Raw genomic sequence first — 22,808 nt, 5'->3', positions numbered from 1 at the left:
AGTGAATGTTGGTTGAAGATTTTTTCTTACCCGGACAAAATTGGGGTATGACAGTATGAACTCCAACCAGTTTATTCCAAGGATAACATCGAGATTTCTCAAAGATAGACATACTAAATCCATCCAAAATCTCTTACCATAAATAGTAAGTGGACAATTCAAACAAACCTACGAAGTGGTTACCGGACCTAAAGTTGGGGTATCAAATATCTTACTCCCAACCATATAAGACAACTTCAAACCGAACCTTTCAGCACAATCAAGCGAAACAAATGAATGTTTTGAAGCCATGTCAATAATAGAAATCAACATAATACTATTAATAAAAATATGTACCTCGAATTAACCGGTTATCTCTAGTAGTCTTCGACCCTAACAAACCAAAGCCTTTTCCCCTAGACTGTGCCTTCTTCGGTTTTTGAAAATGGTACTAATGTGACCCTGTTCACCGCAGTTATAACAAGTTGGCCTAACACTCTTACAACCTGTAATATGGTGACCGATCTTACCACATTTGAAGCACCTCAGAACATTATTCCTGTATTCATTAGAACGGTGGCCCAACTCGTCAAACTTGAAGCACTTAATAGAAGAAATAGTCTCTCCACCACTTGGATTTTTCTCATCAACAACACTTTGTTTCCCTCTTTCAGCTGGCGGACTATACGACTTCCCGTGATATTGGTCCCTTCCCTTCCTCTCACTAACACTTTTATAGTGAGCAGAACAAGCCCTGCAATCCTCATCATAAATCCTACACTTATTCACCAACATAGGAAACATGTGAATCTCTTGATAGCCGATACCCCCGCTTAATCTTTGGACGCATTCTGTTCTCAAACTTAATGCACTTTGACCCTTCCACAACCGCACCAGTGTTGTATGGATAGAACTTCACAAGTTCCTCGAGCTTGGCAGCATACTCAACAACTGTCATGTTTCCTTGCTTAAGCTCAAGGAATTCAATCTCCTTCTTGCTACACACATCCTCAGGAAAGTACTTCTCAAGGAATTTCACCCTAAATATAACCCAAGTGATCTCAACACCAACAACCTCAAGTCTCTAGTATGCATTATCCCATCGTTCTTCAGATTCCTCAAACAACATGTAAGTCCCAAATAATACCTTATGTTCCTCAGTACAAGCCAACTCAATTTTTTTTATCGATTTCTCTGAGCCACACCTGAGCACCCTCTAGATCATACTCGCTCTTGAACATTAGCGAATTATTCCTCTGAAATTTCCACAAGCCACAAAACTCATCACCAACCTGATTTTGCTGACCCTACAACACTTGAGCCACTGAATCCAAAGCATCAACAATTATACGATCATTTCTTCCAGCCATTCTGCACACCACCAAACAAGCATTAGAAGAAACAATGCATCGATATTGTACACACAGATGTCGCATACTAGGGACAATTAACATGTCAAAACCTGGTCGGATGGACCGACCTGCTCTGATACCACTATGTAACACCCTAAACCCTGAAACAGAAACTAATGTGAAAATAAGACAAATACTCACATAAGGTGTCACTGAAAAACAACATAAATCTGCTACGTAACATAATTTATATAAAACATGTATTAATATAAACACATGCCCTTACATGCTTGCCTCCTAGCGGAAATCAATGAATAATAAATAATCTAACGACATTTCAGACAGAAACAATAATCAAATGAATTATCTACCAAATAAATAATCTCATGACATAAACATGGTTATGGCTAAATGCCTTCAAAATCAACAACATTTCAGATGGAAACAATAATCAAACGAATTATTCACCCGATCAGTGTTACAGATCAGAGCAACATGATACTAAAATAAACACATAAAATAGGAAAGAGAATAACAACCTATATGCCATCCTTAAGCCTCTAAGCAACTACTCAGTTATCTGCTCGTTTGTACCCCAAAAAGGAGCATATAACCATATAAACAAAAAAAGGGTGAGAATATGTTCATAATAATTAACAATGCAAAAGTATGCAAGGGTAGCCTAAACAAATAACAACAATTATTCAACACAATCCGATTGCATATGTCACCGAATTATTCTCAATCACCAACATCAACATAGTCATGCATATACAAATAATGAATGCAACGAACTCAACACCATGACTCAACAATGCATGTGGTACCATTATGGATAACACATGTCCATCTCGCTCCTAAATTCCCACCATAGGATGAGAGCATACCAAAATCGCTACCATCACCATAGGTAACGCTTCACTGATTCTCATCAGGAACCAGGTACTCGCTCCTGAATCCCCATCATAGGACCAGAGCACACAAAAATTGGACCAAAGTCCATACACCATGATGCATGATTCACCATAACATACAATATCACCAAAAATGTTCACGATGCAATCACCTTAATAACAACAACATAATCATCACACAAAACAAGTGGAGTAAATATATAACAACATCATTCATCTCCAAACAATGACCTAATAATAGCCTAAAAACCCAACACAACACCAAAAATCGAACGACAAAATAATTATGCGCAACTGGACGAAGAATATTCATTCTGGCTACATGATAGGTTACTTGTCACTAAGGTGACGCTCGTCACCCTCCACATCATATCACATGTCACACCTGTGACGACCGTCCCAACCAAACGTGCTTGAGGACCATAATGATCTACCCATCAAGCAACTGACGCATGTCAGCACCTCCAAATCGATGACGAGCAAGGCTTCATTAGGGTGACGTCGTCACCCTGAACCAAAACGTAAACTTTGTTTTCTGCAATGAAGGTCAAATAAAAAAAATCATCTATTGGCCATAAACCGCACATCAACACAAGGATACTAACATATAACAACAATACAGTACTTATCCACCAATTATCATGCAATTTCATTACTTAATCATGGATTAAATCATGGTTTTTCATCAATTTCACAACTACATATGAACACACCTTCATAGCAATTTCATCAATAAGAACACCTAATTTTCATGGTATAACAGTGCATGAATTTCACATATCACATCACATATACCACACAATTACATAATTCAGTACCAATTCATCCAAAGGCATAAAAAGTAAAGAAAATCTAATGGATCAAGGGTGTCCCTCTACCCTAACATGCAATATATACCCTATTATGAGTAATCCCTCCTCTACCTTGATTTTCCAGCAAAAATTCCTTAAATTTCTTCAATGGTTGTTCTCTTTATGCCCTAGCCTTTGCCTCCTCCTTTTCTCACCAAATTATGAGTTTCATGTTCTAATCCTAAACCCTTACTAACTCCTCCTTATTAATAGCATAATCTCCCACAATTAGAGACTTCCAACACTATCCTTACTTATCCTCTTATTTACCAACATGCCCTTCTCATCTCTAATTTTCTTTTATTAAGAATACTAATATATTATTTTTTATTTCTCTTATTTCCATCCAAATCTCCTTATGTATTTTATTCTAATTAAATAAATAAAATAACTATATTCTATTATTAATTAAAATGTCAACATTCAAGTTATTTTTTAATCACTATATTAAACAACTATCTCTCACCACACATTTCAATATCATTACACTTGTAGCGGTAAATTCATGATCATCAAGCTATGCATAAGCTAGACATCAAATAACAAGAGTCGCCACCGCGCTTTTATTATTTCCAAGGGAAAAGGGAAAAAGTACGAACAAAACCCAAAAGTAAGAAGTTTTCAAATCAAAACTAATAAGATGTCAGAGATTACAGGTAAGGGGTTGGTTACACAGAGGGAAGGTGTTAGCACCCAAAGTGTCCTAGGTACTCCTATGAAGCCCTTTTTTGTGTGCATATGTATTTTGTACAAAAGTGAGGTTTACAAACAAATAGAATGGGGGATGAGAAAATAAATTTTTATGTTTGACAAAACCTTCGGACTTGTGCCTACGTACCAACATAAAAATGAGGGATCAAAACCTCATAGTTCGTGATACAAATTTCAAAGTGGGTGCATTATTTTTAACAAAAATTAAGTTTGAAAGGTACAAAAGTATAAAAATGGTTTGAATGAGTTAGTTCTTTTTGGCTTTTTGAAATTTTAAGTCAAGTATAATTAAGTTTATTTACAAGTTTGATTTAAGAAAAGAAGTTTGAAAAAGCAATGGCATAAGGTCAAAGTTTCTAGTTTGCAAAGTGGTCAAAGTTTAGAACAAAACTAGTTCAAGCAAAGAAGAATTTTTAAAAAGGAGGGGGAGATTTTGAAATTAAAGAAATAGGGAGGAGATGAAGAGACTAATCCTATGCACAAAATTAAAAGTTAAGAGTTGAAAAGATCTGACCAATGGGTAGCAATCCAATAGACAAGAATGTCTTATAGAAACACCAAATTCCTTTGGATATTAGAATCAAGCCACAAACAATGCATACAATATTATCTTGAAGAGCAAGGCATCAAATAAAGATAGCTCATCCAAGCCTTAGCCACTACATGATCTCTCTCAAATTAGCCCATGTAGCAGATGAATTCCACAAGTCACAAGTTCAAAATAACAGTTTCATAATGATCATGTTGCAGATGAACTCAAAGGGATCTTCGAAGATGTATCAGATGAAGTTTCAAATTGCAAGCACTTGTTATATGAAAGTTGGCATTGGCCGAGTCCTTTAGCATAGGAATGTTGCCTAAATTCTAAGTCCAATTGTCAAAGATCAAGCCAAAAGTCCACACAAAAGTTTTTTAGGATTTTTGTTGTTATTATGTACATTGATGGTCAAAGACCACACAAACAAACAAAATATACACAAGCAAGATATATCACATAATATGGTCCAAGTGGACAAAGTGAAAAGGCATTAATATAAACAGTTAGAATGGTATGAATAATGGCAAATGAATATAGACTTGAAATTAAATGGCATTAAAGTAAAAGGCTTAAAATTAAATTTAGTTGTTAATGAGTTAGAAGTTAGTGTCGTTTTGCTTTTTCTTTTCATTTTAAGTCATTCTTTGGAGAGCACTCAACCCACTTATCACAAGCATGGATCCTTGAGATAAGACATCTTCCAAAGGAAGGAAAAAATGCCAAGTTTCCACACAATACCATGAAAGAGGGGAGACTTACAATCTTACTAACTAGAATGATATGCCTTTTGTGTCAAAAATTTAGCGTTATGTTAAGCAATCGTAATTGGGCTTATGTAGAAGTCACAACTATTTGAGGTCGGACAATAAAATTTTGGTGTTAATGCATGTTAGAGACATAGTATAATGGACTATGCTCATGAAACATACCACACACAAAAAGAATATGCAAAAGATGTGGCCTAATCTCATCCATACTTATGTTGATTTTGCAATCAACTAGCCTTAGGATTTAGAGATATCATAGGCCAAATGAAATGTATGCATAAAGAAAGGGAATTAGATGAAGAGGGAGGGGAATGGATCAAAACTCAAATTGATCAAAGGAAGACTTTTATCAAATTAATATCATTCATTCATTTAGAAGATGGAATGTACATTCCATCAATCCCCTAAATCCAATGATATTAACCTAGCAAGGTCAAATCAACCTTGACCAAGGCCCAACAACACAAGTCAAACTTACACAAACCATCACAAGAGGTCAACACAATTATTTGGCATTTATCCAATTTAAAAATACTAAAAATAATGTATTTAAATTAAATATGGTTTGTCAAATTCCTAAAAACTCATCAAAATACCAAAGAAATGACCATGAGATTTATCATAGGTCAAACAAGGTCAAAGGACCTTGGAGAAAAAATTTCAGAATTTTTAAAGACTTAAAAGTATTTTTAAACAATTAAAAATAATCACAAAATCAATTAAATCATGAAAAATATTAATAATGATCCAAAAAATAATTTTAATTCAAAATATGAAAGAGAAAATTATTTGAAATTTTTTGGTGAAACTCTCATATTTTTTGGATCAATATGAATTAATGAAAATCAAATGAATTAAAACAAAAATCAAAAAATCAAAAAAACGTGAGCCACTTGATCTCCCCTATTAATTGAGGTGGCAGATCAAGTGGACACAAACGCGCATTCCATGATGGAACCTAGTCAGCGCGCCACACGCGTGGTAATCAAAACCAACGCCTAAGATTAAAACAATTTGAATGGATCATATGGCTGGGAGACGTGCCAACACACCGCCGGAGCCAGAGCTCCGGTCTTCTTCTCCGGTGGACCTCACCGGACTGGTCCACCCTTAACCATCACCAAAATAAAATAGGAGGACATGATCTGAAAGAAAAAATGGCGTAGAGCACGAATCTGACCTCAATTTCAACTAACTCCAAATATATAAAAAGATATGAGGAGTTGAATTTTAAGGTGTGTCAATTGAGTTGCTTCAATTTGACCTCAAAGCAACTCAATCTTCTTGCCTACAATGATAGGACTTCAGACAACCAAAGATTCAAGAGAATTGAGTAAGAATCGAAGAGATGAAGTTTTCTGAAATTTACCTTCAATGTTGTGCAGAAGTGGATCTTGCTTGCTTCAACCTTGATCTGATCACACTTAAGAAGCTTGCAGGAGAGGTTTGGCAATGGTACAGAGCTTTGGATCCTGGAGTTTTTGAATCTCCAAACAGTGAGAATCAAATTTAATTTTCAAGTTGAAAATTCTCAGGTTTTCCTTTGAATTATGAGGGTTTCAATTGGGGGGCAAAGCTGGCGCGCAAGGTGTCTCTGAATTGAGCTCCAAGGGCCTGTATTTATAGCAATTGGGACTGATATTTGCACACTTGAAAAATTGCTAAATTTGGACATTTCATCCACAAGCTTGCGTGGGCGTGTACATGCCCATGAAGCAATCCAATTTGATCCATGTACAATCATTCTGAAGTTCAAATGAGGCTTGGATGTCAAGGCAATGTGAAATGTGATTTTTGGCATTTGATTTCTTCCAATCATGCAGACCTGTTAAAGTCATGCACAGACCTAGCAGTCCTTATCCAAAATGCATGAACTTGGGTTCTTTGGAAAGCTTAGATCAAGGGGAACAACTTTGATGTTTAACACTTTTTCATTTGGAACTTGGATCATGGTGAATTTTGAAGTGGAAGTTTGGAAATTTCAACATGTTGAAAATGTTTCTAAGGGTCAAGCCATATATCTCAATATTCCACCTTGCTTAACCTTTTATGTGAGCTTCAAATGAGAAACGTGTCTTCATCAAAGTTGTAGCTCTTTAAAAGACCTTAAAAATGGTCACAAATGTAATGTCATTTTGATTTAGAATGATATAGTTATGCATTTTTGAAGTTTGGAAAAATCACTTGTTCAATGGTATAGGGCAAAAATGACCTATAATGTATCCTCATATCACATGCTCATAAAAGTTGAATTATCTCTTACTCAAAACATCAAAGTTGAAGTAGACATCTTGAATTTGATTGCGCAACTTGGAAATATTTCATATCATAAAAATTGAGCAAGTTATGGCCTTGGGAAGTTGACTTTCAAATTAGGGTTTAGACAAAATGACCTATAATGTTTCAACATAGAAAATGATTTTCCAAGCAAAACTAGCTCTAGGTATCAACATGAAAGTTGTTTGGAATGTCATTTATAATAACTTTTCTCTTGGAATCATTTTCATATGGTGAAAATTGTAGGAGATAGGGTCTAGGGAGACCCAGTTTTGATTAGATGAATTCATCTGGTCAACCACCATTAACCAACTTGCTAACCTTCAATTATCTTGACTTTGTAGGCTCATTATAGATCATATATGCAAAATATAATGAATTTTGAAGTATCCGTTGAGAAATTTGATCAATTGGTGAGATAGCTTGTTGAAGAAGTTACTCAAGATACCTAGTCAAACTAGGGTTTCCAAGGCAAATCACCTCCAAACTCTTGAAGAATGCTTGATCAATATAATATGTAGAGATCATTGGGACTCAAATATGATGCTTAGAGACATTGTGGATCAATGCTTGATTGTACTCTTAGCCATGGGGGTCTCAAACCCTAGATATGAACTTGATAGATCAATGATGATCATGCCCTACCTACAAAAGGGTTAGGCAAATACAAAGACATATTTTTGATATTCTGGTTAGTGAAATGATAAAATACAAGTGTGATACAATCACATGATGCTTGGTGATCTCTCCCAAAACAAACCCAATGAAGAGGGGTAAAGAGAATGTCAAAGTATGATCCCAATGCTAATGCACATGATGAAATTGCATGAGGAATCTTAGGGTCAAAATTGGGGTCTTACAACACCCTCATACAACATAATTTTATTTTAATTAAAACACTAAATAATTAAATAAAATTTTAAATAATTAAATTTAATATATTATATTTTGGAATTTTATTAAAGATGACGAAGAAGATTTTAAATTTTGGATTTAAACATTTTGAATTTTGTGGAATTGAGAAAAAGATGAAAAACATAAATTGAACCTTAGGATTTTTTTAGTTACCTGTTTTTTTATAGTTAAATTGATCACTAAAGTTGATATAACTATGTTATATGAGAGTAGTTTATAGAGTTAATAGATCATAATGACATTTTTAAAAATGAAGAGATTTATCCGAATCTGAATCTATTATATAAGAAAATTAGATGTTCTGGTTAAACCTCTTTTGCCCTTGCCTAAAAATATGCCACTTCATCCATTTAGGGGCATTTCATGTCTAAATAATGTTTTATCTAACCAAATTACCTTTTCTAATGATATAATAACATAGTTCTTAGCAATTAGTTTGAAATTATGAACAAATATGATGTTGTTATGAATATATTGTTTCAAACCAACTAGATAAGTTGTATATTGTCAACTGATTATGGATTCCAATGCAAAATATTTATCACTACTACCAGTTCACTTATTCTCTCTCTCTCTCTCTCTCTCTCTCTCAAATGAAAATGTATGGATGAATTGATATTCAGTGCTCCTCTCTTCTTTCTCTCTCTCTCTGGCACCAGTATTGTTGCAACAACAACTCTTTCCAGTAGTCTCTCTCATTGGAATCTTCTATGTCGTTCCCTTCTTGTCTCTCTTCACCTTCTACGCGATTTTGAAGGTAAGTTATGGTAAAAAGTAATGATCATGCTTTAACATGATGGGTTTTCAACCACCATATGCATTTTCTTCTTCATTTGAAATAGTTGGTCTACTGGTTTTTTTGTCAACATGCTTTAAGTATGATTTACGAAATGTCTTTCATGAACTTCATATATTTCTTTTTAGATTTCATTATTTTGAAGTATATGAAACTAAAAAACTTGTTAATTTTGTTGTTGTATTATGTAGGAAATAGATTGTTTTCTACAGAAAAGCTTAATATGTTGTGTTTAATTTGCTGATGTCATTGTTTTGTAGTATATGATACTAAGCGTTTAACTTGAAGTTGTATTTCTGAAACTAATGACAAGGCTGAAAAATGCATGCTAAAACTAATGGCAAGGCCATCTGAGAAAATAGCTAATATTAATGAGACAAAAAAGTTATGGAAAAATGAAGTAAAAGTACACCACAAATGGACTGTAATTTCTAACAATAAATAACACATTAAGCTTATATTTGTTGATGCAGACTTAAGTGTAACATGGGTATTTCAATTTAATTATCTTTTCGTAATGGCCTAAATGAAACTTATGTTTGGTAATGGCCTAAATGAATTGAACTCTTTGGGAGACATATGTTGTGAAATTCATGAACTATGTTCAAATGAACAAAGACGGTGGTCCGACAATCATATTGTTACAATATGTGAAAGTTAAAGCCTAAGGTATCTTTCTTCTTATTATTGAGTTAATAACATTAAATCAAATAACATTGTGTCATAGTTACTTATAAATGTTTGTTTTTAAATAGGCAAGTATCCGCTTTCAGTATCGAACACGTACAACATAACGAATCTGCTTATTAACTAAGACATCTCAGATATAGTTGAATTTAGAAATAGGTAATATTTTCTATATATCCGCTTTATAAAAAAATGTTATATTTTATTGTGTTGTTTGGTTTGAAAGGCTATCAATGGACATCAATATGAAAATTATATTGTTTGGTTCGAAAGGCTGCCAAAGGACATCAACATTGGAAGTTCAAGTCAAATTATGTATACACAATCTAACTTGTGGTCACAAAACACATATGGCTCTCAAATCACTTCATTTGATAAGTTCATGTCAAATGTTACGCCTCTTTGTCTATGAGATATAATAAACCTTCATGATGTATTTTTTTAATGTTCCTATTTTAAATTTAAAATACTTCCATAGTTATTATTATTTTCTTCCATTAACTCATTTATATCAGATGCATCAGTTGTCATGGTGTGTTACCATAGCAACCACAAAGAAACCGAAAGCAACTGGATATGGTTGGTGTAGCGGTAAATTCATGACCATTAAGCTATGGATAAGCTTAACATTAATAAAAACCAGAGTCGCTACCACGCTTTTATTGTTTCCAAAGGAAAAGGGAAAAGTACAAGCAAAACCCAAAGATAAGAAGTTCTCAAATCAAAACTAATGGGGTTGGTTATAGGTAAGGGGGTTGGTTACACAGAGGGAAGGTGTTAGCATCCAAAGTGTCCTAGGTACTCCTAGGGAGCCCTTTTTATGTGTGTATGTGTTTTGGTATAAAAGATGTTTGTAATAAATAGAGTGTGGGATGAGAAAAGAATTCATTATTTTATTTTTTGTGTTTGACAAGACCTTCGGACTTGTGCCTACGTACCAACATAAAAATGAGGGATCAAAATCTTATAGTTCGTGATATCAATTTCAAAGTGAGTGAATTTATTTTAACAAAAATTTAAGTTTAAAGGAGGCACAAATGGCCTAAAAGAGTTTGAATGAGTGTTAGTTCTTTTTGTCTTTTGAAATTTTAAGTCAATATGGTTAAGTTCATTTACAAGTTTGATTAAGAAAAGAGTGTAAAAATGCAATGACATAAGGCCAAGGTTTCTAATTTGCAATAAAGAGTCTAAGTTTTGAAATCACAAGCAAAGAAGGTTTTGAAAATGGGGGAGAGATTTGAAATTTAAGAAATGGGAGGAGATGAAGAGGCTAATCCTAAGCAAAAATTAAAAGTTAAGGGTTGAAAAGATCTGACCAGTGGGATGCAATCCAATAGACAAGAGTGTCATATAGAAACCCACTTTTCCTTTAGACTTTAGAATCAAGAAAATATTAATAAGTAAGTAGCACAATGAAGAGCAAGACATGAAATAAAGATAGCCACATCCAAGCTAGAAACTTTATAATCTTCTTCATAATCTTCTCATGTATCAGATGACATACTCCTTCAATGACTCAGAATAAGGCGTTAGACATAGGTTCAAAGTAACATTTGCATCAAGACCATGTAGCAGATAAACTCAAGTGGATCCCAATACTTGCATCAGATGAAAATTTAAACCACAAGAACTTGGTTTCAGAAATGTTGGCGTTGGCCAAGTCCTTTTGCATAGGGCATGTTGCCTAATTCTAAGTCCAAAGCTCAGATCAAATCCAACAGTCCACACAAACATTTTTTAGGGTTTTTGTTATTTATTAGGTATTTTAAGGTCCTAATATATACAATCATAATATATGGCTCAAGTGAGGAAAGTGAAAATGACATAAACATAAACAAGTTAAATGATATGTAAATGGAAAATTAAATGGTAAATGACTTGAATTTAAATGACATAAAGTAAATGACTTGAAATTAAAAGTAACAAGAATAAAAGTTAGTCAAATGTTAGTTGATTAGATGTTAGTGGAGTTTTTCTTTTGAATTATTTAAGTCATTCTTTGGAGAACACTCAACCATCTATTCACAAGCATGGATCCTTGAACCAAGACATCTTCCAAAGGAAGGAATAAAGGCAAAGTTTCCACATAATACCATGAAAGGGGGGAGACTTACAATCTCACTTACTAGAATGTTATGCCTTTGGGTCAAAATTTGGCGCTATGTTAAGCAATCGTAATTGGACTTATGTAGAAGTCACAACTATCTGAGGCCGGCTAATAGAAATTTTGGTGTTAATGCATGTTAGAGATATGGTATAATGAACCATACTCCTAAAATATACCACACACAAAAAGAAAATGATCAAAGGATGGACCTAATCTCATCCATACTTTTATTGGTTCATCTAACATGAAGTTATTGATGAACTAATTAGCCCTAGGATATTGAGACTTCATTGGTCAATGAAAGGGATGAGATAGAATGGGATTGAAGATGAAGAGGGAGGGGAAATGAGACAAACTTAAATTGGTCATGGGAGGAATTTTATCAAATTAAAATCATTCATTCATTTTGGAAGATGAAATGTACATTTCATCAATCCCCTAAATCCAATGATTTTAATCCAACAAAAGTCAAATCAACCTTGACCAAGGCCCAAACACATAGTCAAACTTCACAAGTCGATAAAAATGGCTCAACACAATTTATTCACAATTAATCAATTAAAAAATCAAATTAAAATGCATTGAATTAAATTATGTTTGATCAAAAACCTAAAACCTCCTCAAAACACCAAATAAATGGCCAAGAGATTTATCCTAGGTCAATGAAGGTCAAAGGGCCTTAGACAAAAAATTTCATAATTTATGAAAAATCAGGAGTATTTTTAAACAATTAAAGATATACACAAAAACAATTAAATCATGAAAAATATCAAAATTAATCCAAAAAATAATTTTAATTCAGAAAATGAAAGAGGAAAACATTTGAATTTTTTTGGTGAAAGTCCCATATTTTTTGGATTAATAATGAAATTAATATGAATTAATTAAAAATAAGCAATTAAATGAAATAATCAGAAATTCAAAAAAATGAGAGCCATCTGATCTCCCTCATTAATTGAGGTGGCAGATCAGATGGTGACAAGCGCACGTTCCACATGTTCCCTGGTCAACTGAACCACCTACATGGTAATCAAAAGCAACACACGAGATTAAAACATTTGAACTGGATCCTATGGTTGAGATGCATGACAACACATCACCGAAGCCAGAGCTCCGGTCTTCTTCTCCGATGGACCTCACCGGACTGGTCCACCATCAACCATCACCAAAATGAAAAAGTAAGACATGGATTTAAAGAAAAAATGCTCAGGAGCTCGAATTTGGCCTCAATTTTGTCCAATTCCAAGTATATAAAAAGATATAGGGATTTGAATTTTGAGGATCATGAATTGAGTTACTTTGATTTGACCTCAAAGCAACTTAATCTTCTTGCCTACATTGATAGGACTTCAGACAACCAAAAATCACAAAGAATGGTGAAGAATTGAGAGATAATCAAAGAGAAGAAGTTTCTGAAAAATCACGTTCGAGTTGATCTAATTCCAGTTGATCTTGATCTGGATTTGATTGCTTTCTCCTCCTCTTGCTTTCAGAAGCCAAATAGATGAAAAAGGAAGTGAATTTCTGGAGTTTGAACTTCCAAACAGAAGATGAAGTTCAAGCACGATTTCAAAAGAAACCTTTAGAAATTCTATGGCAGCGGGGGTTTGAATTGGTCTAGCAAAGCTTGGACAAGGTGTTAATGATGAACCTGAAGCCTTAAGCTTGTTTAAATAGGCAATGCACTTGATATTTACACCACTTGAAATTTGGATAAATTTGGAAACTCCTTTGCATGGGTGCATGGGCAATTATTTGGGCCTTAGGGATGATGGAATCCACTCCTAATTCATGTACAAAGTATGCTGAATGCATCATGTGTAAGCATACAAAAGAATTTGATCACTTGAAATCCAATCTTGCCAAAACACTCTCCATAATGAATCCATGCGCAAGTCCCTTAAATTTGATCCAAATGAGATGATCTTAGATGTTTTAGAAAGGTGAGATCAAGGGGAACAACTTTCATGTTGAACATATTTTCATTTTAAGGTTGCATCATGATGAATTTTGAGGTGGAAATTTGGGAAATCAAACATATTTGAAAATTTTCTAAGTCCCAAGTCAAATGTTCACTTCTTCCACCTTGAATAACTTTTTATATGGACTTCAAATGAGAAAGGTTCCTTCATCAAAGTTGTATCTAGTTCAATCATATTAAATTTGGTCACAAATTTGACCTCATTTGAATTTGGCATGAAGGAGTTATGCATTTTAGAAGTTGAGGAAAATCACTTGTTCAATGGTATTGGTCCAAAATGTCCTATAATGTTTCCTCTTGGCACATGCATTTGCAAGTTGAATTTGCACTTCCTCCAAACATCAAAGTTGAATTAGACATCTTGAATGTGATCATTCAACTTTAATGGAATTCATCTCATAAAAATTGAGCAAGTTATGGTCTTGGGTAGTTGACCTCTAAACTAGGGTTTAGACAAAATGACCTATAATATTTCACCATAAAAAATGACTTTCCAAGCAAAACTAGCTATTGACTTCAACATGAAAGTTGTTTGGAATGTCATTTTGAGTAACGTTTCTCTTGGAATCATTTTCATATGACCAAAATTGTAGGAGATAGGGTCTAGGGAACCCCAGTTTTGACCAGTTGACTTCCTCTAGTCAACCACCATGAACCATCTTGCTAGCTTGACATTTTCTTGACTTTTGGGACTCATGGAGAATCATATATGCATAAGATGATGTAAGTTGAGGTATCCCTTGAAATATTTGATCAATTGTTGAAGAAACTTGTTGAAGAAGTCACACAAGATACCTAGATGAATTAGGGTTTCCCTGGCAAACCAACTCCAAACTCTTGATCATTTCTTGATCAAAATAACATGTGAAGATAATGGGGATCCATATATGATGTCTAGAGCCAATGTAAACCAATTCTTGATTTAGCTCCTTGCATTGAGGGTCTCAGACCCTAGATATGAACTTGATAGAGCATAGGTCAGCATGTGCACTAGCTATAAAAGCAACAAACTATACATTGACATATTTTTGGTATTTTGGTTAGTAAATAATGAAGAACAAAGTATCATATAATCAAATGCGCTTGGTGATCTCTCATAATGCAAACCCAATGGATGAGGGGTAAGGAGGATGTCAAGGTGTGATCCCAATGTTAATGCATATGATGAGATAGCATGAGGGATCCTAGGGTCAAAATTGGGGTCTTACAGCTGCCCCTATTTAAGGACGTTCTAGCTTAGGAGATGAAGGTTAAAATCTTTGTATCAACTCAGTAGAATGGACTTAAATAACAATAATACAATCAAATTTTGGTCCCTAAGAGACCTCATGATGCATATGCTATGAAATGTAAAAAATAATCTCTGTGGGGAAAATGTTGCTACAAATGAAAAGAAATCTAGAGAGACTGAGAGTCTGCAGAAGCATAATGCATTCCATAAGGAAAACTCACAGGGGAGACAGAGACTCTGGGGGATAAACGATTGTGCGTAGGCAAGGCTACGACTTAAAACTGCTGGGAGACACGAGGGATTCCCTGAAAATAAATCAATGGAAAGACTCAGTCGGGGATAAAAGGAAAATTTTGCAGGGGAAACAAGTAAATCAGAACCAAGTTGAAATGCCTGAACCAAATAGGAAATGGAGATTTCACTGAGGAAATATGCACTCAAACTCAATTGGGGAAGAAAAGATCTTTGGCACAGGAGTCTCAGAAGTATATTATCTACTACCGGTTACTGGGTGAGGAGATAACAAAATCTGTCAGAGAGGACATTTGTTACCGGTCAGGGTAAACATATCAAGGATGACTCGCTGAGGGAAACCAGGAGGTGTATTCATTACCAGTTACTGGGTAAGAATAACCTACTGGGGAAAAGTCAAATAGGGTTTACAACTACTGGTTACTAGGAAGAAAACCAAAGAAAGAGAATATATGTCACTGGTTAAAGTGAACATATCAAGGATAGACTCAAAGGGAAGAATATCCGTCATCGATTAAGATGAACATATCAAGGATAGACTGCCGGAGAAAGTAGGAATTACATCTATCAATTACTGGATAGAAAACCAAAAAAAGAATATCCATCACCGGTTAAGATGAACATATCGAGGATAAAATCCGCAAAGGGGAAAGCAAGATTTATAACTACCGATTACTGGGCAGAAGACCGCAAAAAGGAGGAAACCTGTCATCGGTTAGGATGAACATATCAAGGATTAACCCTCTGGGGAATGAAATAAGGATTACAACTACCTTTTTATTGGATGGAATACCGAAGCAAGAATATTCGTCATCGGTTAAGATGAACATATCAAGGATAGACTCAGGGCAGGAAAGGAAAATATCCATCATCGGTTAGGATGAACATATCGAGGATAGACTTCCTGGGGAAACGTGAAAACGAACCCGGTGGGAAGAATAAAGGAAATAGATTACTTTTACCAAGTATCGGGCAAGAGTAAAATATTCACAAATCGAGAAGAATATTATCAGTTACTGGGTAATAGACTCTCAAGGGACCCAAAAGCATATATCTAGGCAAGATCTAGAAAGAGAAGGTCAACCAAAGACTCAACCCAATGAGGATATAACTCAGGGGGAGTAATTCCATCCATATAATCAACTGGGGAGGAATCTGAACTAATAATCATCCACGAGGCAATAACTTAGTGGGGAATGAGAAAGGTTAAATTCTTTCTGCTTAAGGGGGCTGACACTCTATAATCGAAAGAGGACAAACTCACCGAATCTGCGCGGGGAGGGGGGATACCACCATAGCATAGGATCATAGAAATAATGAATCACAGAGTGCAATAATGTAAAAATGAAATCTATGAATGTATATGTATACGTATATGTATATATGATGATTATGCTGACAAAATGATCACAAAGGATACAAACGTCACCGATCTGAATCATCAATACAACACTCAGCCAATCTCAACAGGAGAGCATCAACAGGAGAAAGAGAGGTAAAGGACGAACGTGAATTATCCATCTTAAAGGCTTAACCCTGGTTGGGAAGGATCTGCCGAGGATCTGCACCATCAACCCTACGGGGAATTTTAGGTAAATGCCATATCAAATGGGAGACAACCTTGTAGAGGATCATACATATTGCTCAAGAATCAGTCCTAACTGAAATTCGCCGGCGACTTGAGGGGAATCAAAACCTTGTGCTGGATCTATGCGAACCACTAAGAAAATGCACCATCAAAACAAAGGAGGCGATTACAAACTTAGTTGGAGCAACCAACAAAACTCGGCTGGAGATGCGGAAATGGTGTTGGGGAGGAAATAGAGATCACAGCAACTGCTTGGGGAAAACCAATAATGCTTCACATCTTAGGACTCACATGTTCTCAGACCGCTATTGATATTCCTTAAATGAAATCGATTGCTCTTAAAAATTAATTGCTTTTATTATTTAAGAAAAACATGATTTTAATTATTAAATTCAATTTCAAAATAATCATCATAAAATTTAATTCTATTTAGCTGAAATAAGTAAGATTAGAAGCAAATGGATAAAAATCTCAACTTTATTTAATAAAATGGTAGTCTGTAAATGGCAAGACTCCATAGATTTTTACAAAAGTTGAAAAATGGTAATTTACATGGAAAAGGGCTGCATTGAATACAATGATCACTAATCCTTCTACCGACTTCAATATCCACTATGCTCTTGGCTTCGGTTGAAGATAAATCAGAACCAAACATCGTGCTCAAGAACGTCTTTAAGACTGAAGATCAATAGGATGCAGTTACTTGCCATAATCCTTAATTTTTGCATAAATTGCCCTAAAGTGGGGTACTTAATTTATCGGGATGAAATTTTTTTCTATTTTATGTCTTTAACTTTTGCCTGGATCACCCTTTTGGGTTTTCAATCCACCGAGACGCTCATTTTCGCCTAAGCCACCCTTTCGGGTTTTCAACTTAGCGAGTTGTTCTTTTCTTTTTAGGCGAATTATTTCTTAACTACATCGGCATTCACAAGACAAGTGAACTCTTCACCATCCATAGTTGTAAGAATCAAAGCACCGCATGAAAAGGCTCTCTTATCAACATATGGGCCTTCATAATTAGGAGTCCATTTTCCCCTAGCATCTGGTTTGAAAAATTAAATCTTATTGAGCACAAGGTCATCTTCTCTGAACACACGATGTTTGACCTTATTATCAAAAGCTTTCTTCATTCTTTGCTGATACAACTGACCATGGCACATGGCAGTCAATCTCTTCTCTTCAATTAAATTTAGCTGGTCATACCTGGTCTGACACCATTCAGCTTCTGTCAACTTGGCTTTCATCAAGACGCGCAGTGATGGGATCTTAACCTCCACCAGGAGCACAACTCTCATACCATAAACAAGCGAGAAAGGGGTTGCCCCTGTTGAAGTGCAGATGGATGTATGATACCCATGCAAAGAAAATGGGAGCATATTATGCCAATGTTTGTAAGTTACAATCATCTTTTGAATGATCTTCTTGATGTTCTTGTTTGCGGCTTCAACAACCCCATTCATCTTAGGTTTGTAGGGACAAGAATTATGATGTAAAATCTTGAAGTCTTTGTAAAGAGCTTCAACCATATTATTGTTCAAGTTCGATCCATTATCAATAATGATCTTACTTGCCACACCATACCGACATATAATCTGATTCTTGATAAACCTCACAACAACTTGCTTGGTCACATTCGCATACGATGCGCTTCAACCCACTTTGTGAAGTAGTCAATAGCCACCAGAATGAAACGATGTTCGTTTGAAGCTTTGGGCTCAATCATGCCAATTATATCGATTCCCCACATGGAGAAGGGCCATGGGGAGGAAATAACATTCAACAGTGTCGGTGGAACATGAATCTTATCTGCATAGATTTGACACTTGTGGCATTTCTTCATAAACTTGCAACAGTCAGATTCCATTGTCAGCCAATAGTAAGATGCTCTCAACATCTTCTTAGTCATAGCATGTCCGTTGGAATGAGTACCAAAGGAACCTTCATGGACTTTAGTCATCAATAAGTCTGCTTTGTGTCTCTCCACGCATCTGAGCAGAACCATATCGAAGTTTCTCTTGTAAAGCACATCACCATTCAGGTATAAGTTTCCAGCTAATCTCCTCAAAGTCTTCTTATCTTTCAAAGATGCCCCGGGTGGGTAAATCTGACTTTGGAGAAAACACTTGATATCAAAATACCACGACTTTTCATATTTGATCTCTTCAACAGCAAACACATGAACTGGCCTATCAAGACGCATCGCAGTTAAATTGGGAACTTCATTCCAGAATTTTACCACAATCATAGAGGACAACATTGCAAGAGCATCTGCCATCCGGTTTTTATCTTGAGGGATATGATGAAACTCAACCTTAGAAAAGAAAGGTGAAATCCTCCTCGCATAGCCTCTATACAGTATCAAACCGGGTTGATTTGTCTCCCATTCCCCTTTGATTTAATTCACAATCAAAGCTGAATCTCCATAGACATCAAGATACTTGATTCTGAGATCAATGGCCTCTTCAAGCCCCTTAATGCAAGCTTCATACTCAGCCATATTATTTGTACACTTGAAAGTCAATCTAGTTGTAAATGGAAAATGCGTGCCTTGAGGAGTAATAATCACTGCCCCAATGCCATTACCATATTGATTAACAACTCCATCAAATACCATGCCCCAATGGAAACCAGGTTATGGGCCTTCTTCAAGCAATGGTTCATCACAATCTTTCATTTTCAAGTACAAGATCTCTTCATCAAGAAAATCGTACTACATTGACTGGTAATTTTCAATGGGTTGGTGAGCCAAGACACTACCTTTAATAGCCTTTTGAGATCGGTATTCAATATCATACTCGGATAACAACATCTACCAACGGGTAATCCTCCCAGTTAAAGCAGGCTTCTCAAAAATATACTTGATTGGATCCATTTTGGATATCAACCAAGTGGTATGATTCAACATATACTAGCGCAGACGTTTAGCAGCCCAAGCCAATACGCAACAAGTCTTTTCAAGCATAGAATATCTAGTCTCACAGTCGGTGAATTTCTTAATGAGGTAGTAAATAACATATTCTTTCTTTCCAGTTTTGTCTTACTGACCAAGAACACAACCCAAACTTTCATCAAGTACAGTAAGATACATGATCAACGGTCTTCCTTCAACGGGTGGAGACAGAATCAGAGGTTCAAGCAGATATTCTTTGATATTGTTAAAAGCTTTCTGGAAATCCTCGGTCCAATCATAAGATTGATCTTTCCGAAGAAGCTTGAATATAGGTGCACATGTGGCAGTCATGTGCAATATAAATCTCGAGATATAATTCAAGCGGCCGAGAAAACCTCTGACTTGCTTCTCAGTTTTGGGCACAGGCATCTCTTGTATTGCTTTGACCTCGGCAGGATCAACTTCAATACCCTTCTCACTGACAATAAATCCCAACAACTTACCAGAACGAACACCAAATGTACACTTATTGGGATTCAAGCGGAGTTTTTACTTCCTCAAACGCTGGAATAACTTCAACAAATACTCAACATGTTCTTTTTCATCACTAGATTTAGCAATCATATCATCAACATAGACTTCGATTTCTTTATGCATCATATCATGAAAAAGAGTGGGCATAGCTCTCTGGTAAGTTGCACCAGCATTCTTTAAACCGAAAGGCATCACTCTATAACAAAATGTTCCCTAGGGTGTAATGGATGTGGTCTTCTCCATATCCTCGTGTGCCATCTTGATCTGATTATAACCGGAAAATCCGTCCATAAACGAAAAGACTTTGAATTTAGCTGTATTGTCTACTAACATGTCAATGTGTGGCAGAGGAAAATCATCTTTCAGACTAGCTTTGTTCAAACCTCTATAATCAATGCACATACGGACTTTTCCATCCTTCTTCGGAACAGGCACAATATTGGCCACCCACTGCGGATACTCAGCAGTAACAAGGAAACCAACATCAATTTGCTTCTGCACTTCTTCTTTGATTTTAACTGCCATATCAGGATGAGTCCTCCCCAACTTCTGCTTGACTGGCGGGCATTCTGGTTTCAACGACAATCTATGCTCCACAATCTTAGAATCCAAACCAGGCATGTCTTGATAGGACCACGCAAACACATCTGAATACTCTCGGAGAAGATCAACAAACCCCTTCTTAACCTCTGGACACAGTTGAGACCCAATCTTGACTTCCTTCACGTCATCTTCGAAACCCAAGTTGACTAACTCAATCTGCTCTTCAAATGGATGAATGGCTTTTTCCTCGCGCTCAAGTAGACGAGACAATTCATCAGACACTTCATCCTCACTTTCTTCCTCAGCCTCAAACACATGGAATTCATAGTTTGGAGAAGGAGTAGGATCATTGTATTCAATGAGTTTAGATACCAACCAGCATAATAATTTGATATTTTGATTTTAGAGAAGTGAATTGTGACAAAATATTATGCAAATGGACAATTATTATTTATTTATGTTTTTTGTGATTATCATTTTCAGAAAAGCAAAAAGCAAAATAAAAACATCATAGATGTGGATGAATAAAATTGCATTTTATTGATGATTAATTTGAAATATGCCCAACAATGTTTACTTCTCTCTTAGGCATAGGAGAAGGATTTTTCAAAAATGATAAAAACAAATTACTTAGAGCGATGGACGATAACATGAACATCAACAGCGATCCAATTGTTGCAAGCCTTTCCATGCGTCACAAAATTGGCGCATTCTTCATCTTCATCACCCTCGATCACAGCAGCTGAATGTTGTTCATTACCATGGATGAACCCTCTGCTACAGAAACTAGGCTGTACATCTTCAGCTTTGACATGAGACGACCCTCGCTGAAATCCCAATCCGGCTCGGTTCATGTTCTCGGCGGTCTCTACCATACGGCCCCACTGATCTGAACTGTCATCTTCAATAATCTTCTGAGCGTCTTTGAAATAGGACATAGGTGCCCCAATTTTCTTCACTTCAGCAATAGATAAGGCTTGGAACGGAGTTCCAACCTCCTCCTCAGCTTCCACATATGAAAAAGACGACAGATGGCTCACCAACAGCGCTTTCTCCCAATCAACAATGACAAGCTTGCCATTCTTCACAAATTTCAACTTTTGATGTAGAGTGAACGTTACATCTCCAACCTCATGTATCCATGGCCTTCCCAACAAGCATCTACAGGCTAGGTGGATGTCCATTACTTGAAATATAATTTGGAAATCACTCAGACCTATCTTCACTGAAAGGTCCACTTCTCCTATAACAGTCTTGCGAGAACCATCAAAAGCTTTGACGATCACGCCACTGTATCTCATCAGGTTTCCTTGATATGTTAACCTTGATAGAGTTGACTTGGGGAGTACATTCAAAGAAGAACCAATATCAACCAACACATTTGACAATGCATCTTCCTTGCAATTCATTGATATATGCAGTGCTAGATTGTGATTTCTGCCTTCCTCAGGAAGTTCTTCATCACAAAAGCTCAAGTTCTTGTAGGAAGTGGTGTTATCCATGATGTGGTCAAATTGATCCACAGTCACATCATGCTCTACGTAGGCTTGCTCCAACACTCTTTGCAATGTTTCTCTGTGCGCTTCAAAATTCATGAGTAGAGACAACATTGAAATTTTTGAAGGAGTTTGGAGCAGCTGCTCCACCACATTGAATTCACTCTTCTTTATCAATCTAAGTACCTCATCATCATTATTAGGCTTCAATTTGCTGGATTCACCAGACTGACACGTTGGAGCACTAACCTGATTCACCACAGGCACATCATACTTCTTACTAGCATCTTCTACATCTTTTAGGAAAACGGGACCAAAAACACGACCGCGACGGGTCACCTTTGTAACATCAACAATGTTCACAACAGAGTTGGTCGTAGGCAACGGAACCTCTTG

At 35.9% G+C, this 22,808-nt stretch overlaps 1 protein-coding gene across 1 annotated transcript; it reads right to left on the bottom strand.

The window, feature by feature from the left end:
• Positions 1-372: 372 nt before the first annotated feature.
• LOC127102878 (uncharacterized) lies at positions 373-21,854 on the bottom strand. The gene is made up of 6 exons (XM_051040199.1): positions 21,677-21,854; positions 1,432-1,492; positions 1,296-1,350; positions 1,185-1,235; positions 807-1,063; positions 373-754 (listed from the first exon to the last, which is right to left on the bottom strand). The coding sequence occupies exons 1-6, from the start codon at positions 21,852-21,854 to the stop codon at positions 373-375; spliced, it is 984 nt and encodes a 327-aa protein (XP_050896156.1).
• Between the last annotated feature and the right edge of the window lie 954 nt (positions 21,855-22,808).

Source organism: Lathyrus oleraceus, chromosome 7 (genome assembly GCF_024323335.1).
Source record: "Lathyrus oleraceus cultivar Zhongwan6 chromosome 7, CAAS_Psat_ZW6_1.0, whole genome shotgun sequence".
NCBI classification, from domain to species: Eukaryota; Viridiplantae; Streptophyta; class Magnoliopsida; order Fabales; family Fabaceae; genus Lathyrus; species Lathyrus oleraceus.
The sequence above is the reverse complement of the archived record's forward strand: the minus strand, read 5'-3'. Positions and strand labels throughout refer to the sequence as shown.